Below are 27,106 nucleotides of genomic sequence, written 5' to 3' on the forward strand. Positions count from 1 at the left end.
CAGCCAATATGGAGAACAATGTGACGATTCCTTAAAAAACTGGAAATAGAACTGCCTTATGACCCAGCAATCCCACTACTGGGCAGTCACACCGAGGAAACCAGAATTGAAAGAGACATGTGTACCCCAATGTTCATCACACCACTGTTTACATTAGCCAGGACATGGAAGCAACCTATATGTCCATCAGCAGACGAATGGATAAGAAAGCTGTGGTACATATACACAATGGAATATTACTCAGCCATTAAAAAAGAATACATTTGAATCAGTTCTAATGAGGTGGATGAAACTGGAGCCTATTATACAGAGTGAAGTAAGCCAGAAAGAAAAATACCAATACAGTATACCAACGCATGTATATGGAATTTAGAAAGATGGTAATGATAACCCTGCATGCGAGACAACAAAAGAGACACAAATGTATAGAACAATCTTTTGGACTCTTGGGAGAAGGCGAGGGTGGGATGGTTTGAGAGAATGGCATTGAAACATGTATATTATCATATGTGAAACAGATCGCCAGTCCACGTTCAATGCATGATACAGGGTGCTCAGGGCTGGTACACTGGGATGACCCAGAGGGATGGGATGGGGAGGGAAGTGGGAGGGGAGTTCAGGATGGGGAACACACGAACACCCGTGGCAGATCCATGTCAATGTATGGCAAAACCAATACAATATTGTAAAGTAACTAGCCTCCAAAAAATAAATAAATAAATTAAAAAAAAAAAAAGACTCCTTTGAAGGGAAAAAAAAAAAAAAACTCCTTGAATGTTTTTTAAAAACCTGTGAGTTAATGATGCTCAAAAAGAGAAAACAATAAGAAATATTAGTTACCAATTACTGCATAATAAACTACCCCCAAATTTAGAGTCAAACAGCAAATATTATCTCACACAGTTTCTACAGGTCAGGAACCTGAGAGCAGCTTAAAGATTGGTTCTGGTTCTGTCTTAAGGTTGCAGCCGATTTGTTGACCCAGGTTGCAGTCATCTGAAGGCTTGGCAGAGAGCTGACAGTTCCACTTCTAAACTCACTCATATGGCTGTGGGCAGAAAGCTTTAGTTCCTCACCACCTGGGTCTCTCCTTAATGTATGGCAGCTGGCTTTCCCCAGTGTGAGTGATCTGAGACTATGGGAGGAAAAGAGAGACCAAATGGACACCACAGTTTCTTTTATTACCTAATATTAGAAGTAACATCAGAGAACACAATGGCAACCCACTCCAGTACTCTTGCCTGGAAAACCCCATGGAGGAAAGAGCCTGGTAGGCTGCAGTCCATGGGGTCGCGAAGAGTCGGGCACGACTGAGCGACTTCACTTTCACTTTTCACTTTCACACCTTAGAGAAGGAAATGGCAACCCACTCCAGTATTCTTGCCTGGAGAAGCCCAGGGACAGAGGAGCCTAGTGGGCTGCCGTCTATGGGGTCGCACAGAGTCGTTCACGACTGAAGCGACTTAGCAGCAGCAGCAGCAGAAGTAACATAATATCATTTCTGCCATACTCAATCGGTCACACAAACCAATTGGTATAATATGGGAAGAAGCTACACAAAAGTATGAATACTGGAAGGCAGTGCTCATTGATGATTATTTTGAAGAATAGTTAATGTGTAATAACAGCAGTCATGGCACCTAGGGCACGGCTGTTTACCCTGAAAATTGGCAGTTAAATAGAAAGGTAAACATTTATTTTGTCTTTTCTGTTAGAACTCACATTTCAGAATAACCAAACAACCGTGAATTGATAGGTTAAAGAGATAAAATCCTTCTTTTAAAAGTAATTCCAAATCATAAATATGAAAAAAAAAAACTGAATTAGAAAATCCCGGTTTTGCAATAAAATACTTGATTCAGGCAAAGATCATCAGTGGATGAAACCACCAGATGAAAGGTTGATGAACTTTACCTGGAAGGATCCAACTGTTGGAAGGATCCAATCGATCTCAGCCTCACAGAGAGTGAAATTATCTGACTTTATATGCCTCCTAATGTAAAGCAAACGGAAGTAGGTAGCACCACGTAAAAATAATGCTTACCCATAAAGGTAAACCAAACTAAACCTTTAGAGCTAACATCTAGTTAACAAATACAAGGCTAGAGAAACAGATTAAATGGGGATGGACTTAGACCAAGCCAGCATGTGGAATATTCAGGACAAATGACCAAATGTGTACGATAGGGGAGAAAGTGAAAGATGGAGGAACTATTCTAGATCTAAGTATAAAAAGAGTTAAGACAAATAACCAAATAAAGTACATAGACTTTAGATCTTGATTCAAAAAAGCAGCATATTTTATCTATTTGGGAAATTCAAATATGGACTCAGTATTAGATGGTACCCGGGAGTTATTTTAATTTTGATAGGTGGGATAATGACATTGTGGTTCTATTTTAACAGATGCATTCTGAAGAAAGTAAAACAAGAAATAACACATTTGGGCTGCGGTTGCGGAGGGTTTCTAGGGAACTCCTCAACCAGCGAGTTGATGATTTCCTAGAAAGTCACCGGAAATGATTATTGAAGGACTAGGAAGTGGAGCTAGAATAGGTTCCTTTATTTTGTCATTTCTAGAGGAGAATATCGGCAGGAAGGTCTGTGTCGCCAGCCAACATGGGATGGGACTGTAGCTGACGGGCTCCCAAGCTGCCACTGGGGTCTCCGAACCCACCGAGGGGCGGCTGGAAGGAGGCCGACACCGCCACCTGCTTCACTTAAATCTTAGTATTAATACACCTCCTCCCAGGGGCCCGGAACGGCGGGCGGGGGTGGGGCGGGGCTTTGGGGCCAGGTTCCCCAGGATCTGGAGTCCGCCGCGGGCTTTTGCCCCACCAGGGCTTTTTCCTCCGCCTCCCCCGCGCTCTTCTTGCTCTCAGCGGCCCCTTACTTTTTTTTTCCTCATTTATTTTCCTCCGCAGCATCCATTCGTGCGTTCTTTCATTTGGCCAATTTCTAGCTGAGCGACTGCTGGTGCAGGCACTGTTTTAAACGTTGGGAATAGGTCAGTGAACAAAATAGACAAAAAGTCCGTGCTCTCAAAAGCCTAGGAGCTTACATTATAGGGAAAGGAAGACCTACAATAAACAATGGAAAGTATATAATTAACTTATGCACCTTGTTGGAAAGTGCTGTATAGGTGAAAGCAAGGCATGTCGGGATTGGAAGGAGGGGGTAGGCTGTAATTTTAAATAGGGCACCTAGAGTAGGTTTCCTAGGGAGGATTACATGCAAGCAAACAGTTGAAGGAGGCAAGATTATTCATCTTGAGGATAGCTTGAGGTAGAGGGAACAGTCAGTGCAAAGTCCCTAAAATGGAACCGTGCCTAAAAAGGAAGAGAAAGATCTGTGGGACTGAAGGGAGTTGAATGGGGGGGAGAATAGTAGGAGAGGTAATAGCAACCCTGTAGACTTATATGCCACTGTAAGGACTTTAGCTTTTATTTTGAATGAACAGAGGCGATGCAATGAGATTCTTTAGGGCCTTATATGCTACTCCTTATTTTGAGTAAGATAGACGCTTAAAAGCAGAGAGCTGAAATAATCCAACTAAGTTTTAAATAGCCCACTTTATTGTATTGAGAAAAGACAAATAGAAGACAAAAGACAAGGACAGAAGCAGGAGACCAGTTTGATGGCTAACACAATACAGGTCAAGGCAGGAAATGGTGGCTTGGGCCAAGATGGTGGCAGGAGAAGTTGTGTTCTGGATATATTATCATCTTCAATTTGTTCCTCTTCTGCCTCATCTCTCATAGATACTCCAGATTCTCAGTGATTCCTTCTTTTCACTTTGGTCACATCCCTCTATTCTCTCTTCCCTTCATCAAATATACAGGAAAACAAGGTATGGGATCACCTCTAGCTTATTACTGCTGATAAACCCCACATCTAGGGCAGTATTGATACATCAAACCAAAAAGCAGCTGCCCTGTGGGTCAAGAGCAGTCTTTTGACTGGTATCACCAAGGCTTATATCCCTGAAGGGAGGCTGATATCCACTGGAGCCACTTCAAAACTGGTTATCTGGGCAAAGCCAGGATTGACTTTAGGAGCTGGATCCAACCAGCAGAGAAGAAACTGGGACAGTGTTAGAAGACTGGAAAAGAAAAGAAAGAAAGAAGACTGGAAAAGAAGACATGCAGCAGGTAAAAAGAGGAGAATCTGCAGTATATCACAAGGAGAAAGAAGTGAGTCCAGGAAAGGAGGAAAGCATTGGAAGTGTGGTGAGGTTGGATTGACTGTGAGGAAGTTTTCTCCTTCAAAATACTTTTTCTGGATTACCTGGTGATGTTTTTAAGTTATAGAATAATTGGATGCCATTTCTGTTTTTCATAAGGTATATCAGAGACTGAGCCCATGTTTTTCTCACCCTTTTTGGTAGTTTGGAGAGTTGACTTCCATGAATAGAACTTTATAGTTGGTTGCATAACCAACCAATACGCAGCTTCCCATAAATTTTCTGTCCCTCCATAACTTCTCCAAATGTTTTCTATTCCTTGCAATAGATCGTGATATCAGATGAGAGTCCAGGATCACCAAACCAGCTTTGCATCCCTGATAGCATGTTCCTACAGGAAAGAGGTAATGTACACAGGGTATTATGGCAGGAGTTATGGCAGCTAAAACTGGGGCAGGGACACAGACTAGGTGAGAGATGCTTCCTGGGGCCTGGAAATTTGCTCATTATTGAGTATTTATAGAAAAATCTATTATTTCTATACTAGGCTTCGCCTGGTATTGACAGGAACTAAATTATTCAGTTTCTGCCCTCATCGTAAATCAAATTTGGAAAAAAATAAAAATTCATAAGAAAAGATTCTTCAAAGCAGTTTATGGAAGATAGTGAATGTATTCATCCACTTATTATATGTTCAACTCAATATATATATGACAAGTAGCTTACATATGTGTATATGAATATTTGCACATGTTAAACTTGTATAATTTGGTAACGTCTCCCCAACCACAGTTTTACCAACATGTAAATTTTGATTGTATGTCATTTTATTTCTGTACATCTGTTAACCCTGAGATTTTTACATTTTAGTGTAACTGAGAAATAGAAGATAAAGCCATGGCAAAAGAAGGAGCAAAGGTTTTGTTGTGAAACTCTGGGAAAAATAAAGAAGGGGAAATGTGGGACTGGGCTTTAGAAATGCTCTTCGGTGGCATATATGAAGAGAAAAGTGGATAAGATTTGTATGCTGTGCTAAGTCTCTTCAGTCGTGTCTGACTCTGTGCAACCTTATGAACTGTAGCCCACCGCGCTCCTCTGTCCATTGGATTCTCCAGGCAAGAATACTGGAGTGGATTGCCAGTCCCTTCTCCAGGGGATCTTCCCCATCCAGGGATGGAACCAGCATCTCTTACGCCTAACCAGCATTGGCAGGCGGGTTCTTTACCGCCTTGTATAGACAGAGGCTGTTAGACAGAGGCTATTAGACAGAGGACTAGGCACCTGGACACCCCTAAAATAGGTTTTTAGGATGATACATATTACGTGCAAAGAAAAAAAAAGGTAAAATGAATTTCTAAGCATATTATTGGAACTTCCAGAAGAGAAATCTTGAAATTTCTACTGTAAAGTAATCATAAAGGAAAACTTAATACTATAGAACATATTTATCACAAATTTAAGAGGTAGAAAATAATAGATATTGCTTAACATGGTTGTTAATTTTATTTCATTTTTTTAAAGTTTAAAAATATATATAACTTTATGGTTCATATCCTACCTGAGTATTCCAGTCCTTTTTCTCAAAAGATATTGAATTATCTTCCTATAAGTGATTTTTAGAGCCATAAAGTTTACAATTACTTAGCATAATATGTAAATGAGTTAATCTCATCCTGGATAATATCTGTACATTGCTTTAACTAATAGTTTTGTCATGGGCTGAATGTTTCTATCCCCTCAAAATTCATATGTTGATGCCCTAACCCCCACCCCAGTGTTATGATATTTAGGGGTGAGGCTTTGGGAAGTAATCAGTTTTAGATGAAGTCATGAAGTTGGGACCCCAATGATGAGATGAGTGTCCTTAGAAAAGGAAGAGACTCTCACCCATGTGTGAATTCCCCCAAGTTCATTTTTAACTGATCTTTCAAATTCAGAAACTAAGAAATAAAGTTTAAGAATCACTACAGTGAAGAGAATTCCCTCGCACTCCAGTCATTAGGACTGCTGCTGTTGCCTAAGTTCAACCACTGATGGAAGAACTAAGATGTCACAAGCCGAAATGCACAGTTCAGTTCAGTTCAGTCTCAATCTGTCCGACTATTTGTGACCCCATGGATTGCAGCATGCCAGACTTCCCTGTCCATCACCAACTCCTGGGGAAAAAAATCACTACAATGGTTACCAGGGGCTGAGGACAAGGAAAAATAGAGTTGTTGTTTTGTTGTTTAATGGGTATAGAGTTTCAGTTTTGCAAGATGAAAAAGTTCTAGAGATCTGTTATGATTTTCAGTTCAGTTCAGTCACTCAGTCGTATCCAACTGAACTGCAGCACACCAGGCCTCCCTGTCTATTACCAACTCCCGGAGTCCACCCAAACCCATGTCCAATGTGTCAGTGATGCCATCCAGCCATCTCATCCTCTGTTGTCCCCTTCTCCTCCTGCCCTCAATCTTTCCCAGCATCAGGGTCTTTTCAAATGAGTCAGCTCTCTGCATCAGGTGGCCAAAGTATTGGAGTTTCAACTTCAACATCAGTCCCTCCAATGAACACCCAGGACTGATCTCCTTTAGGAGGGACTGGTTGGATCTCCTTGCAGTCCAAGGGACTCTCAAGAGTCTTCTCCAACACCACAGTTCAAAAGCATCAATTCTTCTGCACCCAGCTTTCTTTACAGTCCAACTCTCACTTCCATACATGACCACTGGAAAAACTATAGCCTTGACTAGATGGACTTTAGTTGGCAAAGTAATGTCTCTGCTTTTTAATATGCTGTCTAGGTTGGTCATAACTTTCCTTCCAAGGACCAAGCGTCTTTAAATTTCATGGCTGCAATCACCATCTGCAGTGATTTTGCAGCCTGAAAAAATAAAGTCTGACACTGTTTCCACTGTTTCCCCATCTACTTGTCATGAAGTGATGGGACCAGATGCCATGATCTTCGTTTTCTGAATGTTGAGCTTTAAGCCAACTTTTTCACTCTCTTCTTTCACTTTCATCAAGAGGCTTTTTAGTTCTTCTTCACTTTCTGCCATAAGAGTGGTGTCATCTGTGTATCTGAGGTTATTGATATTTCTCCCGGCAATCTTGATTCCAGCTTCTGCTTCTTACAGCCCAGCGTTTCTCATGATGTACTCTGCATAGAAGTTAAATAAGCAGGGTGACAATATATAGCCTTGACGTACTCCTTTTCCTATTTGGAACCAGTCTATTGTTCCATGTCCAGTTCTAACTGTTGCTTCCTGACCTGCATACAGGTTTCTCAAGAGGCAGGTCAGGTGGTCTGGTATTCCCATCTCTTTCAGAATTTTCCACAGTTTATTGTGATCCACACAGTCAAAGGCTTTGGCATAGTCAATAAAGCAGAAATAGATGTTTTTCTGGAACTCTCTTGCTTTTTCCACGATGCAGCGGATGTTGGCAATTTGATCTCTGGTTCTTCTGCCTTCTCTAAAACCAGCTTGAACATCTGAAAGTTTGCGGTTCATGTATTGCTGAAGCCTGGTTTGGAGAATTTTGAGCATTATTTTACTAGTGTGTGAGATGAGTGCAATTGTGTGGTAGTTTGAGCATTCTTATGATTTTAGTGTGGTACATTTGTTACAAGCGATGAGCCAATATTGACACATAATTATTAACTAAACTCTAAACTCCCTAGTTTGTATTGGAGAAGGAATTGGCAACCCACTCCAGTATTCTTGCCTGGAGAATCCCAGGGACTGAGGCTGCCATCTATGAGGTTGCACAGAGTCAGACATGACTGAAGCGACTTAGCAGCAGCAGGAGCAGCAGCAGTTTATATTAGGATTCATGCTTTGTGCTATACAGTTATATGGGTTTCTACAAATGAATAATACTGTATATCTGCTATTAAAGTAGCATGCAGACTATTTTGATGCCCTAAAAATTCTGTTCCACATATTCATCCTCTGCCCCCCATTGTGAATATTTTAACACTATTGAAATACTTAGAAATAGTTAAAATGGTAAATTTCCTTTTATATTTTTTACCACATTTAAAAACAGTGTTTAACGTAAGGAACACTTAGGGAAAAAAGCCACTACAAAGTAACAAAACTTTTGTAATTTATGAAGAAGATATGGTAAAAATCCAAATGGGATGCATATGGAGGAGAGTTTGAGTTAAATAAGAGTATGCTTTGTCAAAAATTTAAGATTTAAACATTTTACTGTATATAAATTTTACTTTAAAAATAATGTAAACAAATATTCAACTTTAGTTAATGATATGTGTCATAGTGTTAGGGGTGATGTATGCTTATGTCTTCAACTTATTTTGAAATGCAACAAAAAATAAAATGAATTTATAGATAGTTAGATGGACAGATATGTGATAAAGCAAATATTGCAAAATGTTAATAGTAGAATGTCAGTGGTGAGTATATGGATGTTCCCTATATAGTTCTTTCAACTTTTCTGTATATTTGAAAATATTCATTATAAAATGGTGATTGAAAAAAAAATTGGGAGGTTAAAGTTTATTGATATTATAAGGAAAGAACTGTTATGGAACATTTCAGAACAAAGCGTGTATCTGCTGTGAGCTCTGTGCCTGCCAGGTGGTTGTTTTCCCAACCAACCAACTTTCTGAGACAAAGAGTTATAAAGTAACAGACTTTCAGAGGAGATAGTGGGGAAACTGTGTGGAATCCACAATGATTGAACACAGACCTGTTTTGATCAAAAGCTAAGGGTGACATAGACCAAAGAAGAATCTTCTTGGCATATTTCTGAAGAAAAAAGCCAATTTTTTCTTAAATTGAGGTTTTGGTGAAATTGAAGTGAGAGTTTTGGGGTCCTGAGGCCAAGGGATGAACCTAGAGTCTTACCAATAAGTGACTTCGGACCAGAAAGGAATGGTCTTAAACTGGGGAGTATGTTGATAACTGTAAAGAAAGATAAACCACCATAAACACTGAAGCTACAGAAAAGCCACGTTGGCCTGCAAGGAATAAAACAGGGCCCCATTAACCCGTAATGTGAAACTGTACTTTTTTCCCAATCCATATGGATCATACTTGATCATTTGTACACTCTGAAAAAGTTTCTTCTGCATTTTAAAAAGTGGTGTGTGTTATACTATACTGGAAGGGCAGTTGGGGGCGGGGAGCAGAATTGCTTAATACTAGGGAATTAACAGGAAAAAGACTCAGAATCAAAGCGGGGAAGTGATTTTCTCTAATAACAAGAGAAAAAATGTTTCTAGTGAACTAAGTGGAGGTAGACCAACTAGTAAGTTACATAAGGAAGTAAGCTTTGGACCTATCCCTTTTTATTTATATTTATTTATATTTCCTTTAAAAAAATACTTATTTGGCTGCATTGGGTCTTAATTGTGGATGCGGGGTCTTTCAGCTGGTAGTTGCAGTGTCCAGGGTTCGTTGCTCTGTGGCAAGTGGGATCTTAGATCCCTGACCAAGGATCGAATTTGTGTCTGAACCACCAGGGAAGTCCCTCTGTGGATATTTCTGATGCATACCTCTCCTTTTTTCCCCTCCACCTCCACCCCAAGTCTTTCTGGACAAAATTACTGCAACATTCAAATACAGGAAGCCAAGCTATCATATTAAGCTGGTAGTCAGTGATTTGGGCCTCTTAGGTCTTCTAGGATTAAGGGAGACAAAGTAAAGGATTTAGTAGGTGAGAGAAAAGAAGAGTGCACTTACAGTTGGCTTGGCTGCTAGCCAGGTCATGATACCTCACACTGGAAACTGAGACTAGAGGAATATCAGAGAAAGAGGATAGTGTAATGCAGTCAACTTACCCCCTAGATCAGAACTTCATAAGCTTCTAGGTTGAGGCAGGAGAGGATGAAAGTAGGCTTCATTAACACTGTGCTGAATTGACTCTAGGCTTATTTCCCTTCTCTCAGCTCTACCATTTCCTCAGTGCCCTGCCTTAGCCAGAGATGGAAGCCAAGGAAACCTGCCAGGAGCAAAACATACAGTGATGAGCCAGCCTCAAGTGAGCTAAGGCCCCTTCCTTCCTTCCTGAAAATATATCACTGTCTCCTAAATGTGGCCTTGTCCTCACTCCCAAGTCCAGGTGCTCCCTCTCATAAGGGGTGCTTTTTTGGATGACAGACCATTTGTGGATTGTTTGTTTGTTATTTTTTGCTACTGAAAGCCTATGCTCCTTTTCACCTCGTCCCCAGATAAACACCGAACAGTAACAGCCTTTCACTTCTGTAAACCTTCTCCCTACAAATTCTTTTCTTCTGCCTCTGTTTCCTGAGGGAACTATGAAATTTCCTCCCACAAAAGCAGGAACATGTTGTTTCAGGAGTCAGTGACATTTGAGGATGTAGCTGTGAACTTCAGTCATGAGGAGTGGCAGTGTCTGACCCACGCTCAAAGACACCTCTATAAAGATGTGATGTTGGAAAATTATGGGAACATGGTGTCACTTGGTAAGAACGTTCCCTGCACTTGGCTTAGTACTTTCTCCCTTCCTTTTTCTTTTCATTGCTTTGTTGATGAGTATGGGGTCTCATATTGAAAATCAGAGCCCTTGTTCTTTATCATCAGCATCTTCCTCCCAAATTAGTTTTGAGTTGTCCCTGTTTACATAGCAAGATGTAACTTAGTTGCTGTTTTCTGATTCTCTGAAATGAAACTCTCTCTGAATAGAACAGAAATGCTTAGCTTCTGTTCTCCCTAGATTCTTGCCTCCTCAAGCCTCTCATTTTCTATTAAATGCTCTGTGTCCATCACCTAGTCATGAACTCCTTCCTAGTGGCTGAAAGCAGATTAGCCTTCCTCTACAAACTCCCATTCTCCTAAAAAGAACAGGGAAAATATAACCAACCAACAGTTTTCCAGAAACTCTTTCTTTGCCTTTCTGAGTATTGACTTCTGAGAAAGTCCTTCAACCTGTTTCATTTACAGGTTACTAGACCCCTGAATAAACCCTTTTCTCTGCCCAAATAAACATTTCTTTCCTATTTTCATATGCAAACAGAGGGATCAAGGTAAATGTTAGGACAGTTCTTTGTTGCTATACACACTTATTCCTTCTTCCTCTGTACAACCAGGATTTTCATTTTCTAAACCACCTTTGATCTCCCATCTGGAGCAAGGTACAGAGCCCTATGTTCAGGATCGACAGGACTGGGAGTTCCTGAGCTGCTCCTATCCAGGTGAGTGCCAGAGAAGCTGTCTGTCCCCTTGTGTGTTCCACATGACAAAATGATTATAGAATGTTCTTAGTGGTGGGCCATCCATCCTCAAGGGCCCAGAGGGAATCTATTTAGGAAATCTTAAAGGCAGAGAAAACGTACTATTTGGGTGATTATTCTGTCATTATCTAATTGGCTCTTTGCAACATATCTAATAGAATTTTTTCGATTTCTTGCAAAAAGGCTCTGACAATTTATCTGCCCTCTGTGTATCATTTACTGCAATGCTCAGAGAACATTGCTTTTCTGCCTCTGCATTTTAGGGGGTTTTGTTAGTTTGTTTTTTCAGGACCTTCCCTCTTTCAGAGCCCTGAGCCTTTGACCCTTGTCTTTTTCTATTCTCTCTTGTTGTGAAGCTGGATGCCTGCCACACTGACAGTGCTAACCTTTACCTCTTTTCTGGGCAGCAGTCTCATGTTTCTAACTCCTGATTTTTATTTGAATATTGCATTGTCATCTAGGAAGCAACATATCTAAAGACAAACTCATCTCTCCCTCCAAGGCTGTCTCTTCATTAAGCTCTCCCTATTTCTATATCTGGTTCTACCTCTTTCTTACTTTTCTTTCCATTCCCTGAACCTCTTATGTAGTGAGTCATGAAATATTACCAGCTCTTCATTTAAACTATTTTCTACATTTATCATTCAAAAAAAATTGTCCTTTGCTGACACGGCAACTCCAGCTTCCCTATCCAAATACCTACTCTTCCGTCCTACTTTCCATCTAAAAAGCATAATTGGGCAACTGTTATGTGCCAGCTATTACATAAGGTTCTACAGATAGACAGTCAGATAAGATATGGGCCCTGACTTCCAGAAGCTTGTTTTCTAGTGGGGAAGGCAGATAGGTAAAGAAGTAATTTGGCAAAACTAATACAATTATGTAAAGTTTAAAAATAAAATAAAATTAAAAAAAAATAAAAGTATCTTTATGGAAAATTAAAAAAAAAGAAGAAGTAATTATACAGTCCAGTATAATGGGAGTTACTGAGATATATAAATAAGGATAAGCACCTGATATACATAAACAGAGAGGAAAAACACCTAAATCTGACCTGGGGACCAAAAGACTGCAGGAGGAATGACAACTGAACTAAGTTATGTGGAATAAGTGAGGTCATTTCGTTGAAGGAGGGGAGAGTCCTTCTAGGTAGAGGGGAATAAGAATGTGAACTGTGAATAGTTCAGTATGACCAGAGCAAAGGACTTGCAGTAGCCAGTGGAGACACTACAGGAGCAGTGGACAGGGGCAAGATCATGACTGAATGAGTTTTTGGTAAACTACAGACCTTGAACTTTATTCTTATACTAACAGATAAGATGATTAAGTACTTATTTCAGTGTTGCAGGTGCTTTACATACATTGACTCATTTCATTATCATGGGTAACCTAGACCCCATTTTGCTGATAAAAACAATGGGTCACAGAGAGAAGTTACATCATCCTCCCAAGTTGGCACAGTTGTTAGGTGTCAGAACTAGGACAGTGAGCTGGGGCTCTTGACTGTACATTTTACTTCCTGTCTGGTTAACTATGGAGCACCATTGAAGTGTTTTAAGCTAAAAAGTGATGTGATTAGATTTGATTTTTAGAAGGAATAATCTAGAAGCAGTGTACAAGATGGATTAGAGAGGAAGCAGACTAAAGGACTTTTGAGGGGTATTGAAGTTAGCTAGTGAGAATGCACTAGAAGTAGAAATGAAGAAGGGATAGAGTTAGGAGATAATAAAAGATAGATTTGGACTCTGGTTGCCAATAGTAAAAATTAACTCAAGCTAGCTTAAGCAAGAGAAAACAAATTTACTTATTATTCAGGGTGTCAAAGAACTTAAGAGCAAGTATACAGGAGGCTTAAGAAGGGCTGGAATGCCATCAGGCCCTGCTCTCCAGCTGTCTTCTCTGCTACTCTGTGGGTCTGCTCCATTCTTCTTTCTTGGCAGATCAATCTCTGCTTGTCAGTCCCAGTGACAGAGCTTTCCATCCCCTATACAGCACCCATATCCCAACACCACTCAAATTTAAGTGCTAAAGATCCAGCCGTCTTCAGAGCCGGGCCTTACCTGCTTTCACATCATGATTCCAGAGTTCATGAGGAGAGAATCTGGTCTGGTTTGGATCAGGTCTTCCCCAGATCTAACCTGTCCTACCCAAGTGGGCAGAGGTACACCACAGAAATATGGCTCTCCAAGGTCCACTGTCAGGAACAAAGCAGACATATCCTTACAAAGGGGGCTGCACTGGCACTTGAGCGCCACCTCTGCAGCTCACTTCACCCGTAACATTTGTAAAATGTTAGTGAGTATTAGAATGAGTTGAAAATGATTTCCAGTTTCCTGTTTAGGGGCTTAAGTGTATGAAGTTATAGTTTGCGAAACTAGGAGATTCTAGAACATGGGTAGACTTTGGAAGGATTTATGTCAGGTTTACTCAGTTTTGAATATCTTCGTACTTTTCAGTGTTTCAGCCTCCTTTGACCTTTGCCATAATGTTAGCAATTCTTCAAGCGTGAGAAAGTCATTTACTCTTCCAACAACTTACCATTGCTTCCCCTGTCCAACTCACTTATCTCCTTTCCTCTATCTGACAATTTTATTTTCTTGTTTAAGTATCAGCTGCCAAGACATGGCCTGAGAGTGAGAAGGCAAGATCAGAACAGGAGGTTTTTGAAAATGGAGAAGTATGCTGGGTGAAATTTAAAAGTCTCCTAAAAGTTGTTTCCCAGGATCCAGAGGTTGGAGAAGTTTGTGTACAAGATGTCAAATTAGAGAATCAATGGGAAATGCCTGTGAGAGAGAAATGGAGAGAAGAGAAAGAAAGCTGTGATAAAGTGACTTTCAGGAAAGGAAAGAACCAGAAGGGACTTATAAAACACTTCAGTCCAAACTCAGAATGTATTCTGTATGGAGTTCTTACGGAAAAGAAACAGCATGAATGTACCCGATGTGGCAAAAACTTCAGTTGGCATTCTGACTTAATTCTCCATGAGCGAATTCACTCTGGCGAGAAACCCTATGTGTGTAATGAGTGTGGGAAAGCATTCAAGACCAAAAATCAACTTTCCATGCACCAGATAATCCACACAGGGGAGAAACCCTTTAACTGTACCCAGTGTGGGAAGGCCTTCAGTAGTAGATCCGCTCTTTGCCGACATAAAAAAACCCACAGTGGGGAGAAGCCACACCCGTGCAGTGACTGTGGGAAGGCCTTCAAGACCAGGTACTGTCTCAGGATGCATCAGATCATCCACACAGGAGAGAAGCCTTACGAATGCAGTGACTGTGGGAAGGCCTTTCAGTTTAAGCATTCCCTCATCATCCACAGCAGGAGCCACACTGGGGAGAAACCCTATGCATGTGAGGAGTGCGGGAAGGCTTTCAGCGGGAGTTCAGACCTCATCAAACACACAAGAGTCCACACTGGGGAGCGACCTTATGAGTGCAATGAGTGTGGGAGGGCCTTCAGCTGGAGCTCAGACCTAAGCAAACACAGAAGACTCCACACTCAGGAGAAACATTGTGAGTGCCCTCAGTGTGGAAAAGCCTTCAGCAACGAAGCAGAGCTCACCAAACATAGAAGAATCCACACCAAAGAGAAGCCTTATAAGTGTAAGGAGTGTGGGAAAACCTTTCATCATAACTGTAAATGCCGGGCTCATGAACGAGGACACACTGGGGAGAAGCCCCATCGATGTGGGGATTGTGGGAAAACTTTCCAAGATCAACACTGCCTTACCATCCATCAAAGAATCCACACCGGAGAGAAACCTTATAAATGTTCAGACTGTGGTCGAGCTTTCAGTGGGAAATCAAACTTGACCAATCATCAAAGAATCCACACCGGAGAGAAACCTTACAGGTGTGAGGTGTGTGGAAAGGTCTTTCATCAGAGCTCAGTCCTGAGACAGCATGAAAGAATCCACACGGGTGAGAAGCCATTTACCTGCCATGAGTGTGGCACGTCTTTCCGTCAGAGTTCGGCCCTGATTGGACACAAGCGAGTTCATACTGGAGAGAAACCTTATATATGTGAGGAGTGTGGAAAAGCTTTCAGAGTGAGCTCAAATCTTACTAGACATAAGAAAAGAAAACATAGAGTGTGGGAAACCCACAAACGTGGAGAGAGTGGGAAATCTCTCCAGTAACTGGTTCTCAGACCTTTTCATTCATCAATATTTTGACCACCAACACCTGAGAGTACTGATTCTGGTGTTTACACTTTATCATTTCTTCTTCTACTTCTTATACTGATCACTCTTGTCTCCTGTGTTGGTTCTTCCTGGTTCCCTGACCCCTCTAATTGTGAGATCTCTCAAGCCTTTGTCCTTGACCTTCCCATTCAGTGTTTCTTTGGTGAGCACATTCACTTCCAAGATTTTGTCTATCAGTAATAGTACTGTAATACTACATACTAGTGCCCTACACATGCCAGGCACTATTCTTTACAGTTTTAAATAATTTAATCATACAACGTCCCTGTGGGATGAGGAAATTGAGGCATTAAAAAAATTAAGAAACCTGTCACGGATCCTGTAACTGGTAAATTCTAAACAAATGCCTGCTGAATGCTCAGACTTCTCTGAGCAATTTCTGTAATCCTGTACCACATTTCTTGAATGTGAGGCTATACCTCAGTTTAGCACAGAACATTTTTTTGATTAATAAACATTGATCACTTTTAGTAAGTTTTTTATTTTTTTTTTTTTTTGGCCACAGTTCTCAGTTCCCTGACTAAGAACCAACCCTGTGCCCCTTAAGTGGAAGTAAGGAGTCTTAACAACTAGACCACCAGGGAAGTTCCAGCAAATTTTAAATTAAAGCTTAAATGGTACTCTTCTATATAGATTCAAAATTTCTGAGATTCAGCAGAGGAAGGAAGACAAGGCAAAGGCAGATTTTTTAAATTACAAATAAATAGAAATCAAGTGTGAGCTTTCCAGGTGTTGCAGTGGTAAAGAATCCACCTGCCAATGTAGGAGATGCAAGAGATGCAGGTTCAGTTCCTGGGTCAGGGAGATCCCCTGGAGCACTACATGGCAACCCACTCCAATATTCTTGCTTGGAAAATACGATTGACAGAGGAGCCTGGTAAACTACAGTCCATGGGGTTGCAAAGAGTTGGATGTGACTGAGTACACACTGAGAAGTCAAGAGTACACAGCTCAAGTGGAAGTTTACATATGGAAGAGCATGAAGCCTGTCCCACTTTGTTATAAATGTACTAAAAGGTCTTCAAGGTGTTGATTTCTTAAATATTTGTTTTATCTATCTGCATGACATATGAAATGCTCTTTCACAAGGATTAATAAATGTATATCTTTTCAAGTCTTTCAGTGTCTCTTAACATCTATCCTTTCTCTTTCAAATGTTACAGATTCTTACTGCAGACAGAATTAAATATACACATGCAATAAGGCTAAGGAAATGGCAACCCACTCCAGTATTCTTGCCTGGAAAATCCCATGGACAGAGGAGCCTGATGGGCTACAGTCTGTGGGATCACAAGTGTCAGACACGACTAAGCAACTAAACCACCACGTTCAATAAGGCTACTAAGATAGAAATTGAAAATCCTAGAAGAGGATGCAAGTGTGTGTCAGTTAACATAATGACCATAATTGAGAATTAAATTTAGTTCTAAGTTCCCTGACTGGTCAAGAAAGAGATGAGCAGTGGGTTACCCAGTATTTGTCAAAGGTGTTTTACAAGCTAATTTTTTTTAAAACTAACACGTTTAGGAAATGCTGGCTAGGTGGGGATTTTTCTTCCCTTAAAGACTTCTCAGGGTTTATAATATGCTGATGTCGTTTCTAAATCTTAAACAAAGGAACTGTAAGAAGCATTGCTTTCCCAAAGGGAAGGACAAAAAGAATCCTGTTTGGAGGAGCACCTTCATGCCCTCTTGTTGCACAGAAAACATTTTGGGAAATGGTTACACCTTAGCTAATTGGACAGAGTCCAAGATATACAATTTCCTAGTAACAAATTCCAAAGGGAATTACATGGCTTATTACACAATAGACAGATTAAACGTTGGTCTTCAGGTTCAGTGTCTACAGTATATTAGAGCATGTTCCTTATATAGGCATTTCTTATATAGTTTGTTGAAGAAAACTGAGATGAAAACATTTTGGCTCTAACTCTAAAATTGCTTCTATGGAAGATGAAACTCTGTATATGTGGTTTTCAGATGATAGATACAGTGTGACTTAAGAACAGAGTTCAGGATGTGTCTGGAGAATTCAGAGTGCTTTTCCAGTCTTTTTTAAGTGTGAAGACCCCTTATTTGATGATGAAAACTTTTCACCAACACCTCATGCATACACGTACTACAAGTAGTTGTACTTTAATGCTGATGCCAAAATGTTGTCATGTTCTCCAGAAATCTGAGGTTTCACTAATTACAACAGCATACATGCTTTTGTAAAATGTATATACATGTTCAGGATGTTTATTTTACCTGCAAATTATGACGTGCATTTAGATTTTGGACTCAAAAGTCCTTAGCCTATCATGAGAACCCTCAAGTGCATCCTTTCATGTCGCTTCTTTAGTCCATCTTCTAACAGAATCTGGCAAAGTTTCAATTCCAGTTAAATTCTGGACAATTCTGGAGTGTTGCTGTTTTGTGTTATTGACTGCACAGTCATGTCTTTCAAACACTGATTAACTGAAGGAGGTGGCAAGCCTGACATCCCATTGTGAAAGTTGAGCAACCTCTGTATTGGGCCCAGATAGAGTAGACTTCATCCTCATGAGTCCATCTTCAACATGACTGTTGTCTCCCTAAAATAGTCCTATGATCGTGACACCTGGCTTTATTTGTTTTTATTGAAGTATAGTTGATTACAATATTTTGTTCACTTCAGGTGTACAACTGCCTTTAAAACTCCCAACTGACTCTCAGTCCTGCAGTAAAAACCCCCAAATTACTAGCTCAAACTCCAGGAATCTTTTGATACTTCTTTAACACTGAAAATGAACATTATGAAAAAACGCTTAAGAAGTTTAGGATATTTTACCTGTGGAAAAGTCAGCACATTTTAAAAGAATCCTAAAGTGGGGTGACAGAAAAGGCAATGGCAACCCACTCCAGAACTCGTGCCTGGAAAATCCCATGGACGGAGGAGCCTGGTAGGCTGCAGTCCATGGGGTCGCTAAGAGTCGGACTCGACTGAGCGACTTCAATTTCACTTTTCACTTTCATGCATTGGAGAAGGAAATGGCAACCCACTCCAGTGTTCTTGCCTGGAGAATCCCAGGGACGGGGGAGTCTGGTGGGCTGCCGTCTATGGGATCGCATAGAGTCGGACACGACTGAAGCGACTTAGCAGCAGCAGCAGCAGCAGCAAAGTGGGGTGAATGCTCAGTTACTCAGTTGTGTCTGACTCTTTTTTAGACCTCAGGGACTGTAGCCCACCAGACTCGTCTGTCCATGGGATTTGCCAAGCAAAAACTGTAGAGTGGGTTGTCATTTCTTCTTCCAGGGAAATTAGGATAGACTCGACTCTGCTATATAGTTGTAAATTTCGGAAAATGTTTGTATGCCCTCAGGTCAAGAAAAGATTTTTCAAACAAGGAGCCAAAAAAAGACGATTTTGATACTTTTCTCCATTCCCATCCTATAAGTATTTCCAAATTAGAGAAGGACACGAAGGAAGTGAGCTGAGAGAGGCTGGAGAAAGGATAGTGACTATTTTCAGTATAAATTATTCCCTCGGAGGCACTGACAGGATCTATATTGAATTGCAGGGCATTCCCAGGAATCTAACATCCAGTCATTTGTTTGTAATAAGGATTGTATGCATAAAAGCACTTTTTGTTTGTGTTATTGATTGTTGCATCCTCAGGGCCTAGAATGATGCCGAAAATATACTGGCCGCTCAAACAGACTGAACAACAATGTATAGACTAAGAGATTATTTGAGCGCATGTTTTCCGTTGAGCATTGTTTTGGGGTAGTTACCTATGGCCCTTGGGTAAACAGAAGTCAAAATGGGGGAAGATAAGGACTGACTTTGTAGAATATTAGAACTGCCCACTTCGGGCATGAAGAAAAGTCGTCTAACATCACGCAATCTCACAATAAAGAAAACAGCCCTGGCAGCGGTGGGATTCGAACCCACGCCCCCGAAGAGACTGGAGCCTTAATCCAGCGCCTTAGACCGCTCGGCCACGCTACCTCTTCCGGCGCGTGTTTCTTCCTCATTTTTACTAAGAGTGATAGTCTTCCCTTTACGGTTCCGTCACGTTCCCGTTCTAGGACATTTATCTGGCGTTCTCCTCACCAATACTGCCATAGAATTCTGCCTGGCGTTCAACCACCACCCAGCCTGATCCCTAATACCCTATTTCCCCACAGTTGGGAGCAGCGGGGAAGGAAATCAGGGGATCCGAGCCGCCCGCCCGTTTGTAACCAACCCGGGAGGAAAGAGCTGCAGGTGGTCGTGTGGGTTGCAGGTCCGCGGTGGACTGTGATGTCCCCCGCAGCCGCGACACAGCTGAGAGTCCAGGAGTGGTTTTGGATGAGGGGAAGCTAGGGGGGAAAGACAACCCGACGAAAGGAGCACAGAGCCCAGTTCTCAGGACGAACGCGGTCTCTGCAGAAATGCCCCCAGGACCAAAGGCACTGGGCGGTTCATTTTGAAACGCCAAGGTTTGAATCAAAACTATAAAGAGAGGCAGGTTCCATCCCTGGGACGGAAAGATCCCCTGGAGAAGGGCATGGCAACCCACTCCAGTATTCATGACTGGAGAATCCCATGGACAGAGGAGTAGCCTGGCGGGCTACAGTCCATGGTGTCGCAGAGTCAGACATGACTGAAGTGACTTAGGCTGCATACATGCATTATCCTTAGCTGCAATAATTTATCAATTACCAGGTGTTATTTTCTAAGGAGATTACCTTAGGAAAATCTCTAAGAAAAAGGATTCTCAATAGAGCAAAAGCAACATAGTCACCCCCTACTCTTCCTAAAGCTTCTTTCCCTAGTTTCTCCGTATATCCCAAGCTAGGAGCCTCTTTTCTCATCTCATCATTTCGAGCCCTCTCCGTGGTTCTCCCTCTCGGTCCCTCACAACACCAGTAGACTCTCCTCCACTATCAGTATTATTAATATGTACTCCCACCAGTCCTGGATGGCAATATGGACATAATTTGATGGAAACTGACCACTTTGTGACAAGTTTAACCCTCAAACACAAAGAGCAATGATATCCTCCTGCTAGGTGCTAACTAGTTTAATACTTCATCAGCGTCATCTTGATCCATCAAAGGCATCAATTCAGAGACCAGTTTTCTCTTTCTGGGGTTTGCATTCCTACATGGTAAACTAACAAGGGGAAAAAAGAAAATTGAAGAAATAAATTGAGATAAACTGACTATATCAAAGATTGGGCATCAGGAGCCCACTCATTCATTCAACAAGTATTGATCCTGGGCACCTGGGCGCTAAGCTGTACACTGAGTATTCAGTAGAAACATTTGACCAGTGCTATCCTCACCCTCAGAACTACCAGGGAAGGCAAACATTCATCAGGTAATTATAACTCAGGGTTGTAAATAAAGGAGGGCTGCGTTCACATTTAGTTGGAAGAGCTAACTTAGCATAGATCTGGAAAGGCCTGGTTGGAAGAATTTATGAATGCACTGAGGAATGTATGTTGGAGTGAGACAGACCTGGTGAGAAGTGTAATAAGGAAAGTTTGGGTGTAGGGAGGCCAGGGTCAAGATTGAACCTGCAACCCCTTTCCTCCAACAGGCCCTCTCCTGGAGGGAAGACAGAGATTCATGAAGGAGTGAGAAATGCAAGCAGAGAGAAAGAGGTGAGGGAGAAATGATCTCCACGCAGAAGAAGAAAATTCAGGTAGCTTTCAAAGAAGAGTCCTTTGTCTCTAATCCAATCAAGTTTATGTGGGAAAGTTTTAATATTTAGAAAAGCATTAAACACATTTAAGGGTTCTACCCAGACTCCTCTCTAAAAAACAGATATTAAAAAGAAATGAAGCAAAAGATTCTTGCTACATAGAAAGGAGACAAAATATTATTAAAAGAAGATGTTGTTCAAGAGGTGTTTGCCATCAGGCCTATAGGTTGATTTCCTCTGAAACATTAAGCAAAAAAAACACAAAACAGCTTCAGTATACAGAGAAATTCGACAAACTACTACTTTTATGCTTAGAGAAAAATAAAATTTCTTATATAAATTGATATTACATAGGTGTTAAAATGTATTAACATAAGAAGACTGTTGGCAAACTAACAAAGGAGTGTCCCAGCTCAAAGAGGTTTTGAAATTTGGGAATTTATATTTGGGGGTTGGGGGAGAGCAGGAAATGTGCAATTAATTAGAAAGAGTACTACTGTTTCATTTAACATGATCATAAAAACACCATCTGTTTGTAGAGTAAGATCAGGGACACCATGATTTCTATTTGGAAATTTGTGAAGAGTTCAAATGCACACTGAACTTTTATAAGAAATGAGAAGGAAATAATAAGCAATACACCTGTGACTGTTATTTAGACAAACCAAGTAACAAAGCTTCGTGCCCCAGTACTGTCAGACAGAAGCTAGTTATCACAAAGGCATGAAACTGTCAAAAGTCAGGAGAATAACAGGATCCGCTTTTCCTCAAGTAGTTATCAGTAAATTTCTCAGGTGCGCATTCAGACATGCTCAATACTTTGCCTGTTTCTTACTTTTTGACAGTTTTCCTTTAATGATCTAGCCTTCCCCTATTTTCTTTCTTAGCAAACCCCAGACAAACTGTAAATTCGTAGCTAAAGAGAGGTGGACGCGCTGGGGAGATCAGGCAGTCCGGAGCTCGCGTAGGCCCAAAATTCAATTACCCTGCCAGTATTTCTGGCGATCTCCCTTCTCCCAAAGCAGTGAAACTAGAAAATCCACCAGAGAGAGTGCTTTTCAAAATTCCAGCTACTCTCCCGGATTCAGAAACTCGCCCACAACCAGCGAATGAATACAAACGTCCAGAAAAGAGCTTCTCGATTTCTTTCATCTTCATTCGTAACTGTTTTTTCATTATGTTATGCTAATCTCAATCAACTCCTAAAGCTAATCAATTGCCTCCAAAATTTGCCTCTCACTGGATCATCCAATCGAATAGATTAAAATTTTGAGGCATTTAGGAATAGTGGACAGCTTTTTGATCAATGACAAATAACTAACTCATTTACCCATTCTTTGTAAACCATTGAAATTTACATCATTTGTCATTTTGAGCTTAGAATATCAAAACCATTGCAGGGTTTAGAAACCGAAAATGTTTCATATGGAAATTAAAAGTTAGCTTGCGTACACTTCTAAAGTTTCCCCTATGAGGGAACACTGGTAGTAAAATCAAAAACGAGGTATTTCTTCCCTGACCGGGAATCGAACCCGGGCCGCGGCGGTGAGAGCGCCGAATCCTAACCACTAGACCACCAGGGAAGGTGCTAGAAAGTTGTCAAGAAAAACCTACGAGGCTAACGCTTCGTAGGTACAAAGTGACACTGTAATAGGATCACTTTCGTTTTTACAAGGACTTCCTGTCCGCACCCGGAGAAGGCAATGGCACCCCACTCCAGTACTCTTGCCTGGAAAATCCCATAGATAGAGAAGCCTGGTGGGCTGCAGTCCATGGGGTCGCGAAGAGTCGGATACGACTGAGCGACTTCACTTTCATTTTCCACTTTCATGCATTGGAGAAAGAAATGGCAACCCACTCCAGTGTTCTTGCCTGGAGAATCCCAGGGACGGGGGAGCCTGGTGGGCTGCCGTCTATGGGGTCGCACAGAGTCGGACACGACTGAAGCGACTTAGCGGCAGCAGCAGCAGCCTGTCCGCGCCAACCAATAAAATATGGAAGAGAGGAAGATGTGGCAACGCCGAAGAAGAAGAAATCGGAGCATTGTAGCTTCACAGAGTCTCTTTCCCTGCTCCAGACCTGTGGAGTTACTCAGGAATAAATTGTAGATTTAACGAAGTCATTACAGCAGTTCTTAAAACATTAATTTGTAATTGTCTTCTCTTTCTCCTTATAAACTGGTGAGCCATTAGAAAATGAAAGTCCTTTTAAAATTTATCTTTGACTTCCTCAAGCGCTTATCGTGATGTTTATCAAACAAATTCTTAATAAGTAGTGACTAAAAGGACAGAGAATAAAGCCATTACACATTATTTTAAAAGCTTGTGGGCGGAGCCGAAATAGCTCAGTTGGGAGAGCGTTAGACTGAAGATCTAAAGGTCCCTGGTTCGATCCCGGGTTTCGGCAGGCAAGCGATTTATTTTAGTGTTTATTAAAATACTGAACGTACTAATGTAAACAAAATACACACAGAACCAAAAAAATAGGAGACTTTTTTTTCTCAAATTCATAAAGGAAGACACAAGAGGATTGTGCAATAAGACGATTCTTTCAGTCGGAGAAGCCTAGGGATGGACTTCTACATTTAACTAAATGGAAATAGTTCCAAATGTGCTAAAGGAAAACCACTTTCCCTTCTTTTTTGTAATATTTAGTGTGTATCTTCTTTCTTGGTTCGGATTCTGTTCCATTTATGCTATGATCCTCTTTCTTCAAACCTGCATCTTCTTCATTCCCATGGAATTAGTCCAGCAACCGTAAGCCAAAATCAAGGGGACTCCACTTTCTCCCGTTCATTTCTACTTAATGATGTCCCCTTTCCCCCTAATCTTATTCTCTGCCAGATTCTAATGCAAAGGATACTAGTCTCCCAGGTAGATATGAAAAAGAAAAGTTTAATATGAGGAATATCAGTTACATTTTTTTCTCGACATCATTTTCCTTCAGTAAAAATTTATTGAATAAGTGGACTCCTATGTAATTCTGAAGAGAAAGAGAGAGGCAAGGCAGGAGAACTGAAGAAAGTTTCCTAGAAAATGAAGTCATCTGAGTTGAATTGAAGAGGTGGCTCCTGGCTGGAAGAGAGTACGTGGCAGGGTGCGTGGTAAACTGAGCCAGAGCCTTGAAAGAAAGAAGACTCATGATACTCCTGTGGTTTATTTTTTCCCTATCTCCTAATTTTCTGGTTCTTCACATATTCCAACCTCTTGCTACTCAGAGGAAAAGTTTTCCCTCATTTCCAAGGTTAATTAATACTCCAGCTGAGCTTTTGACAACCTCCTGAATTCCATTCTACCCTTGTGTCTTTGATCTCTCTCCCTCTTACCTGCCTCTCTTCAGACTACAAAATGCCTAATCCTCATCTTTAGACAAGAAGAGAACACATGCTCTCCTGTCTTGCCCTCAGGTTTCTTCCCCAGAGGCTTTCCTTCCACTCACCACCAAACTTGTGTCAGGAACAGTATTTGTCTTGGCTTCCTTGCCTTAATTGCTCATCAGCTTACTTCTGCCTTCCAATCCTAAGAAAACATTACCATCAGCCACTCAAGTTTCTAATGCTTTGGCTTTCCCCCCAGCCCTAAACTTAATTTTGTGCAGAATGCAAACTATTGACAACTCTTCCTTCTCGACACAGTCTTCCTTGGACCTTTTCTTCTCTGTGCTTTCCGGCTGCTCTGTTTCCATCTTCCCTCTCCCCAGCTTCTAAGGACTCTTTTCAGAAATGGCTTCTTCTCAGTGTTCTGACCTCTGTCTTTTTAAAATTCATTTTTAACTTTTAGATGATTGTAAGTTCACATTCAGTTATAAGAAATAATGAAGAAAGATATCATGTATGCTTTACTGAGTTGCCCCCAATAGTGACACATTGCAAAATTATAATGCAGTATCAGGAGCAGGGTATTGATATTGATAAAGTCAAAGTACAGAACATTTCCATCACCACTAGGGTCCTCAGGTTGCCCTTTTATAGCTGCTGACCTCTTACTCCCCCCACCCCAACATCTGGCAACCACTAATCTGCTTTCCATTTCTACAACTTTGCAATTTCAAGAATGTTATATAAATAGAACCATATATACAATATAATCTATTGGGACTGGCTTTTTGCACTCACTGTAATTTTCTGGAGATTCATCCAAGTTGTTGAACCTTTCATAGTTCGTCCTTCTTATTACTGAATAGTATTCTGTATATTATTCACCACAGTTTGAACATTCTCCATTGAAGGACATTTGGGTTGTTTCCAGGTTTCTACCAGTATGAATAAATATACTGTAAACACTTGCAGATAGTTTTTATGTAAACATCAGTCATCATTTCTCTGGGATATATGTTCAGGAGTGCAGCTGTTGGGTAGCATGGTACTTGCATATTTAGTTTTTAAAGAAACTGACAAAATGTTTCCCAAAGTGGTTGCACCTAACCCTAACCCTATACCCTAACCCTAACTCTAACCCCTAATCCTGACCCTAACCCTAACCTATCAGCAACATATATAGCCTCATCAACCTTTGGCGTTGTTACTAGTTTTATTGTAGCTCTTCTGATAGGAATCTAGTAACATCTCATTGTGGTTGTAATTTGCATTTCCCTAGTGGCTAATGATGGAGAAGGCAATGGCACCCCACTCCAGTACTCTTGCCTGGAAAATCCCATGGACGGAGGAGCCTGGTAGGCTGTAGTCCATGGGGTCGCTAAGAGTCGGACACGACTGAGCGACTTCCCTTTCACTTTTCACTTTCATGCATTGGAGAAGGAAATGGCAACCCACTCCAGTGTTCTTGCCTGGAGAATGCCAGGGATGGGGGAGCCTGGTGGGCTTCCGTCTATGGGGTCTCACAGAGTCGGACACGACTGAAGCGACTTAGCAGCAGCAGCAGCAGTGGCTAATGATGTTGAAAACATTTTCGTGTGTGTATTTGCCATCTATTTATCTGCTTTGGTGAAATGTCTCTTCAGGTCTTCTGTCCAGTCGAGGAAGAACTTTTGTGTACAGGTTTTTGAGTGAGAAGTTCCTGAAAATAACTTAAAGTTCAGACCTGTTGCACATCTGTCTTGAATTATACACTTGTCAGGTAATGCAATATACTGAAGCAGTACTTAAAAAATGCAATAGAGCCTTACTGTTTTGCGGAAGGCTGATTTGCAGAGTGCAGAAATCCCCGGGATAATAAGTCATTAAGAAGAGTTTCTTCCAGTTTGCCTGACTGCACCACCCTACCCCTGTGTGCAACATGTAAAGATAAAGCAAACAGGTAGTGTTAAAAAATAATAATAATAAAGTCAGGCCCAAAATGGAGTCATTTATGCTAAGCCTCATTGTCACCAAGCCCAGACTTAGCGTTTTTGCCCGCCTGGAAATGTAATGTAAAACCAGTCAATCAGGAATTACCTGATCAGTATTAGATAATCTAGCTCCTGCCATCCCCTAAAGGAAAGAAATTTAGCAATAACTAGGTTCATGCCTGGAGAATCCCAGGGATGGGGGAGCCTGGTGGGCTGCCGTCTATGGGGTCGCACAGAGTCGGACACGACTGAAGCGACTTAGCAGCAGCAGCAGCAATCTTTTTTCCCTAATATACCTTCCTTGTTCCTGCTCACTTCTACCAGAGCCTTCCATTTTATACAGCTCCTCGGAGCTCCTTCCTATCCGCTAGATTGGATGCTGCTCCACTGGCATCGATTTTTGTTCAAATAAAATCTTTTTTAAAATTTAAGATGCCTCAGTTTATCTTTTAACAGCAGTATGCGCCCTGAAGTCAAGTGGTTGACCGAGAATAATGCTGAGGAAAAAATGATTTTTTTTTTTTTTTTTTTTTTAAGAGAGAATCCTGTAAAGGGAAGGTGAACAAAAGAGACCGGG

The 27,106-nt window shown here is 41.1% G+C and overlaps 1 protein-coding gene and 3 non-coding genes across 7 annotated transcripts; 2 read left to right on the forward strand and 2 right to left on the reverse strand.

The window, feature by feature from the left end:
- Positions 1-2,519: 2,519 nt before the first annotated feature.
- ZNF311 (zinc finger protein 311) lies at positions 2,520-16,705 on the forward strand. Of its 4 annotated transcripts, none has more exons than XM_010818438.4 (7): positions 2,520-2,600; positions 3,842-4,193; positions 4,512-4,587; positions 10,077-10,168; positions 10,487-10,613; positions 11,238-11,342; positions 13,988-16,705. In XM_010818438.4, exons 2-7 carry the CDS (start codon positions 4,143-4,145, stop codon positions 15,520-15,522), a joined length of 1,986 nt encoding a protein of 661 aa, XP_010816740.1. In that variant the 5' UTR covers positions 2,520-2,600; positions 3,842-4,142; the 3' UTR covers positions 15,523-16,705. The 4 variants fall into 4 exon arrangements, with proteins under 4 accessions (XP_010816740.1, XP_010816741.1, XP_010816742.1 ...); XM_010818439.4 differs by having other exon boundaries at positions 2,531-3,007; XM_010818440.4 differs by having other exon boundaries at positions 2,531-4,151.
- A 2,773-nt stretch (positions 16,706-19,478) lies between these two features.
- TRNAL-AAG (transfer RNA leucine (anticodon AAG)) lies at positions 19,479-19,560 on the reverse strand. The gene has a single exon. It is a non-coding gene; the product is annotated as a tRNA-Leu (tRNA).
- Positions 19,561-22,754: 3,194 nt separating this feature from the next.
- TRNAE-CUC (transfer RNA glutamic acid (anticodon CUC)) lies at positions 22,755-22,826 on the reverse strand. The gene has a single exon. It is a non-coding gene; the product is annotated as a tRNA-Glu (tRNA).
- A 750-nt stretch (positions 22,827-23,576) lies between these two features.
- On the forward strand, positions 23,577-23,649 carry TRNAF-GAA (transfer RNA phenylalanine (anticodon GAA)). The gene has a single exon. It is a non-coding gene; the product is annotated as a tRNA-Phe (tRNA).
- Positions 23,650-27,106: the final 3,457 nt, after the last annotated feature.

Source organism: Bos taurus, chromosome 23 (assembly GCF_002263795.3).
Source record: "Bos taurus isolate L1 Dominette 01449 registration number 42190680 breed Hereford chromosome 23, ARS-UCD2.0, whole genome shotgun sequence".
NCBI lineage: Eukaryota > Metazoa > Chordata > Mammalia > Artiodactyla > Bovidae > Bos > Bos taurus.